General features: G+C 30.2%; 1 protein-coding gene across 1 annotated transcript; it reads left to right on the forward strand.

The window, feature by feature from the left end:
- The first annotated feature begins 918 nt into the window (after window positions 1-918).
- Window positions 919-3,494, forward strand: LOC137816586 (uncharacterized). The gene is made up of 5 exons (XM_068619784.1): window positions 919-1,323; window positions 1,417-1,544; window positions 1,629-1,741; window positions 2,560-2,745; window positions 3,276-3,494. Exons 1-5 carry the CDS (start codon window positions 1,031-1,033, stop codon window positions 3,303-3,305), a joined length of 750 nt encoding a protein of 249 aa, XP_068475885.1. The 5' UTR covers window positions 919-1,030; the 3' UTR covers window positions 3,306-3,494.
- The last annotated feature ends 2,923 nt before the right edge of the window (window positions 3,495-6,417 follow it).

Here is a 6,417-nt window from a genome sequence, read left to right on the forward strand (position 1 = left end):
ATATGTTTTATTTCAATTTAATGTATTTTATTCTGCATAATTCAAATTCAACATGGGTTGTCTAATATTGTTTTTCTCAATATTTTTATGGTATTTGTGTTGTCATTACATGTATTTTCTTAGAATATATATATATATATATATATATATATATATATATATAAATCATTGTATAAGATGTTAACATTAAATATTTTTAACACGAGTAAGCTACATTAGGCCACCCAATTTTATTTTATTTTTAATTTTGGTTTGTAGTACTATAAGTGATTATTAGCTTAAGTTATTTACTTTCTTAATTTTTTTTATTTCATTTATTTATTCTTATTACTTATTTTGGTGGTGATCTTAAATTTTCGTTTCAAAATATTTAATGTATCATTTTCTTAATTTTTGTTTCTTCCACACTCTTACTCTATGTATTTTTTTTTCACACAAAGTAATTTCAAAACCAGTATCATATAACACAGGTACTGTTGAAAGGATCCAGTATGCCTAGTCATATTTTCTTCCAATTTGAATGGTCCAATTCAAATAATTCCTATAATTTATAGTATTTTTTTTTATTAGTGGATTTGAAAATGCCCAATTTCTATAATTCCTTTCTAACTCTATTTGGGTTTTGCCTTCTGCACCTCCAAGAATTTCTACCTCCACTCCCATATAATTTTAAACTACCATTTTGCACTTGTGAAAATAAATGTTTAAGTGCCAATGTGTTGGTTTGGAGCATTTTACAGGTCTGCATTTCTTGGTGATGGTTAGTGTCAGTTTAATTGAAGTTATTATGTTCAATAATACATATTTTTTATTCTAAATTCTCAGAATATTATTGTAATAAATTTTAACATTTATTTTAATTTTTAGTTTTTCAAAATTTTGCATAAATAATGATCAAAATTTGCAAATTTTTGTCCAAAAATGCACTGATGTTATATTTACAGCACAATGAAATCCATGAAATGATGTTGTGTGGATGAGAAAGAAGAAACACTCTGGTTAGTCATATCCGAACTCTTTGCAAGTAACCATGTTTTCCAAGTGTTCTTCTCTCTCATCCCCATCCAAATTCATCATCACTGTAACAAACCCTCTACAATTCTCAAATCCTGCACCAAAATTCATCTCCAGAAGAAATTCCATAACAAGACCCTTGCATCTAACACTCGCCAAAGACTCAGATTCAGCCTCTACTCCAGCTTCTTCTTCTCCCTCCTCTTTTGTCAATGACCAACCGGTTTTCTTGACTGGTGAGGATGTTCCATTGGAGGGTGTCATCCAGTTCGAGAAACCCAACTCTTCTCCTCAGTTTGAAAAATGGGGGTAATTTTTTTTCCATCAAAGTTATTGGTTTTCTTCATAAAGTTGAAATCTTGTTGCAAAAATTTCAAGTGGGTCATCATGCATGTCTTGCAGACGTGTGGCTCTGTTAGCTGGTGCAGATGTGTTAGCTTTGTTTTTATTTGCCACAATTGGAAGATATAGTCATGGACTTTCTGTTTTGGACCTAGAGACTCTGCGCACTGCTGACCCTTTCATAGCAGGTGAGTTTTTTTTTTGTGATTGAGGAATTTGTGTTTTTGGAGAGTTTGAGGTTTGAAAATATTGGGTGCTTCAATGTTTTGCAGGGTGGTTTTTGGGTGCTTACTTTCTTGGTGGTTTCGGAGAAGATGGGCGTGGGATGAATGGTCTATCCAAGGGTGTCATTGCTACTGCTAAGTCATGGGCTGTTGGGATCCCTGTGAGTTGAATGTTTGGTTCTTGTGTGAAGCTTGTTGGTTCACTTGCAACCATCTTAATAGAGTCTTAGCAAGTAAATTTTGGATTGTTACATTTAGATGCTTAATATAACATGCTCACATCACACAAATTTGATAAGGAAAGTTTTGTATACTTGGAGGGAAGCTTGAATCTATGTCCACAATCTTGAATTAACCTTGGTTCAATATTTGTAGTCTTGATTTAAATCATACTAACAAAAAGAATGAGGGCAAATTATTCTTTGTAAGGTGGCTAGGATTTTCACACCAATTGTGTAAACACAACTGTGTGATGTGAGATATTTTTGTAAATGCATAGTTGTTTCTTCATTTTGGCATTAAAGTGAGAGTCTAAACCATCATAGGTTCAAATACATATAATGATATAAGTCTAAATAACAATATTAATTCTTATAATCAATATTTTTCATAAATCAAAATTAATCTAGTTGTGACTTGGTATGAGCAATGGCAGTATCAAGCTTCATAATTGGCATTTTTGTTTTAGTGTCCTTTTTATAGGTGAAACTTTAATGTGTTGTTGGAACACTTTTCCAATTGGAGAGCATTCCATTGAAATGAAAAGATTTACAAAGCACAAAATGATTTGTAATGTAAGTAAATCGAGTTGAATCTGTAAACTAATGTCAATAAAGTGTTAGCTATAGATGTTTGTAGCTCTCTCATTTGAAGTAAAACTATAATTAAAGGTTATTTATAGGCGAAACTTTTATTTTAGTGATAGTTAATTATCTTCCACAAAACAGAAACCATTCATCTTTTTTTGACTTCTTGGCAGATAGGAATAGCAATAAGGGCAGCAGGATCAGGTCATCTACCAAATTATAGTTTTGTATTTGTGACTCTGGGAAGCACTGCTGTTCTACTTATTACATTCAGAGCATTACTGTATACTATTATTCCAGTTGACAACAGCAAAAAGAGTGATGACTACCGCCGTGGTAGTCCCTTTGAACTCTTCGAGGTACATAAGCTTTTCATCTTTGTTAGATCTTCAGGTATAATTGTTGTAATTCCAGTTCAAAGGGAATTACATAGAATTACATGGAAACTGCTTAAAAGTCTTCCCATAGAATTGCATTTATATAAGCCTGAACTTGTATTACATCTCTGCTACATCTGCTGTATCTATGAATTTGTATTTGTTACCATACAGAGTAAACTGAGTTAATGGGAAAATGTTGAATTAAAAGCTGTAATTGAGAACAAAATAGAAGTGTGACTTTTGATCTGCACAGCAACAACAATTCTAATCCAGATTAGCTGGTGGTTGCCAAAACTATCAATGAAGGCTTTTACAATGAAAATTGAGATTTACACAGCCTATAACTTCTTCTGTTAGAGTCTACTTCAGCAGCACAATTTCCAAATACTTTGAACTGATTGTGCAAATATTTTAAATTTGAAGTCAAACCAGTCCTTTCTTTATCTTCATGTAACAATAATTTTGTAGCATCTATATTCTGATTCAAGATTTGTTCTTTACTTTTGTAGCTGCTCACATCTTTAGTACGGCGGTGGTAGCAATGGGTTGTATGTTCAAGGCACCATAATGTGTACACATCAGAACATTAGTTTCCATGGGTAATCTCCTTGTGAAGCAAGTAAGAGTGGATTTACTACAGTTGATTTTTATCATACTAAATGTGTATACTATTGTTACACATTTGATCAATTTAAAGGGCATTATTAACTATTAAGTAATTTGAACCATCTCTGGTCTGGTCCCATAATCCCATTTGCACTATATTCTGAGAACTTCCAGATTTTCCTAATTAGTTTACCATTCATGTTAATAGAGACTGTTGGAGGTGTGAATAAATTGGTTGTATTGTTAATGTTGGATCTTTGGAGACAGATATATTGCGAAGATTCGACACTAATAAGTTATCAATAAGTTATAATTCATATACTAATAACTTATCAATAAGTTATAATTCATATACTAATAACTTATCAATAAGTTATAATTCATATATGAGAGATTATGACAATACTTTAGATCTAAAATCTTAATCCACATGGATTTGTGACAGCTTTTTTACTGCTTTACCTTGGGTGATACTGATGAAGAACTTATTGCACTATTTATGTTTACTAGTCCTTTTAGAATTAAAGTCAATTTTAAAATTAAATTCAAATATTAAATTTAGTCCCTCTTGTTTATTTAAATTCTGACTTTAAGACTTAAGGTTAGAAGTTTTCCTTTCACTTAGCAGTAGCTATCATGATTGAGAACTTAATGTTTTCTTAATGATGTTTAATAAGGTTACAGATTGAGAATTTAAGGTTTTCTTACTAGCCTTTCTGAATTTTGAAGGTAAAATTTTAGACTTCTTATATTATCAATGTATTATATTAGATCTCACATCAACAACTAGAGTTAACTAGAGATAAGATAAAATCATTCATAGTATATAAGTTTATCTAAATTTTATCTTATAAATTGTTATAAGTTGGTTTTGTTAAATTGTAATAGGTTTAAAGTTATTTTTTTTTTGTATCTTAAACAATGTTGATTAAGATGTTGCATGTTGATTGGATTCCAATGAGATGACTATTCAGTTTTATCTCCAAGGGTGACAAATGCTACTTTGATTATAATGTAGGAATCGGAGTGATTTTTTTTAATTTAAATATAAGTTATTTTTTTTAAGATTAGAAAAAGGTCTCTATTATTAAATATTTAGTGGTTATTTTTTAAGTAATTTAGAAGTAATTGATTTTACAAGAAACTATTTGTAATAACTCTATTATAAAGAGGTTTTTGCAGTTTCTAATTATTTTAAGAGATCATGTCCATAATTAAATGTTACCTTATGCTTTTATATTGAGATCTTATGAACATAAATTTACTTGGATCAAATATAACTTTTATGAGCAATTAAGTATCAATCACTCTTTATTGAAAGCAATGAAAATTGTAGTAACAATATTTTCTTTTAAGCTCAATTTTCTAACCAACTTGGATTGTCATTAGCAATAAATGATCCATTTTATTTAATCATAATTGGATTGACAATAAAATAAATGATCTATGTATTATTTAATCAAAGTGGTTGAGATTTGATTCCTAACTTTTGACAATAACATGGGTGCTGTGAAACTTTATACATTGAAAATTTAACTCAAACCTATTCAACTTACAACTATATAAGTGGAGTTGATAGGTTCCAACATGATTTGGTATCCTTAAGTTGGAATAAAAAAAAATCTATGTATTCATTATTTTATCACATCTTGAAAGAATACTTCTTAATAATTAAAAATAATTATTTTTTAATGATAATTTTTAACTTGGACCTTATTCAAAAGGATTTAACTTAGTTTACACAACTCAATGATTTGTAATAAAAAATAATTTAATCACTTTAGAATGAAGAAATGGAAAAATCATTGTTTTTAATAGTTTACTCATTATTCCCAAGATAACAATTTAATAATGTATTTCATTTTTAAAGTAAGAGACATTCTAAATAGACCTCTCTGTTTTTTTTTATGGGCCACTTATAGTCTGCTAAGGAAACTGAGGCTTGTTTTGGTAAGATTATGTATTTTGGTACATTTACCTTACTGTTGTGTGTATTTGTTACATGTATGTTTGTAGGATTTTTTATAAGATTTTTTAAGAAAAAAATAACAGCAAAAAATATAAGTTAAAATTAATTTATATATATGTAATAATTTGTAAAATATTTTTATATAGATTTTTTAAAAAGTACAAGAGATATCACAATATACAATTAATGCAATGTATACATATTACTTATAACCATATTTTTTTTATCAGCAATTAAGAAAATATATACACAAGAACCACTTAGGGGTGATTCAACCCTTATACAAAAAGGTATGAGCAGCCTACATGCAAAACACCTTTGAACTATCTAAAATCCCACTAAAGCGAATACAAACAAACCAAAGGAGCAAGACACCAATCAGAAAACAAAAAACTAGCCGAGGGAAATTTGGAAGTGAGCCAATCCCAAACCTTCAACTGAGCCAAATAAAAGATTTCAGACAAGTTTAGAACTCCCTCGTTAAAAACTATCTTATTTCTATGACACCATATCTCATTCACCATTGCAATCCAAATATTACCAAAGCCAAGATTTACCGACTCCGGAGCATTACTCAACCTGAACTGCGGAAAATGTGAAAGAGCATGAAAAGGAACAACCGTCGTAATACCTAACCTCGCAAAACAAATGTTCCAAGTCAACCAAGATAATCTACAGTAAAAAAAACAAATGAAAACAATCCTCCTCCATTTCCCAGCAAAAACTGCAAAAACCGTTTCTAACAGCAACCCCGTGCCTGATTAAATTAACCTTGGTTGCAATCTTATTTCCTAGCACTCTCCACGCGGTCAACTGGGCCGAGGACAAAGCCTTAATCTTGCAAAAGAAATTAAACAACCCAGACCATTCCTCTCCTCGACCACCTCTTAGAATCTTATAAGCCGAACTAACTGAGTATAAAAGTCATCACTATATTATTGTTCAAGTATTGTTTGAACGGTGTTTCTCTTGTTTGAACAACTTGCAATTAAGAAAGATTTTCTCACTTGCTATATCACATAACTTAAAGTTATATAATTGTAAAAACTGACCAAATATATAAAAAGGGAGGGTTG

This window comes from Phaseolus vulgaris, chromosome 1 (assembly GCF_051622355.1).
Source record: "Phaseolus vulgaris cultivar YP4 chromosome 1, ASM5162235v1, whole genome shotgun sequence".
In the NCBI taxonomy this organism is placed as follows: Eukaryota; Viridiplantae; Streptophyta; class Magnoliopsida; order Fabales; family Fabaceae; genus Phaseolus; species Phaseolus vulgaris.

What these genes read in the sequence shown, in the direction of transcription:
- LOC137816586 (XM_068619784.1), top strand. Translation starts at nt 1,031, where the DNA reads ATGTTTTCCAAGTGTTCTTCTCTCTCATCCCCATCCAAATTCATCATC. An exon ending in CATGGGCTGTTGGGATCCCT is followed by an intron (nt 1,742 to 2,559) that starts GTGAGTTGAATG and finishes ACTTCTTGGCAG; the next exon opens with ATAGGAATAGCAATAAGGGC. An exon ending in GTCCCTTTGAACTCTTCGAG is followed by an intron (nt 2,746 to 3,275) that starts GTACATAAGCTT and finishes TTACTTTTGTAG; the next exon opens with CTGCTCACATCTTTAGTACG.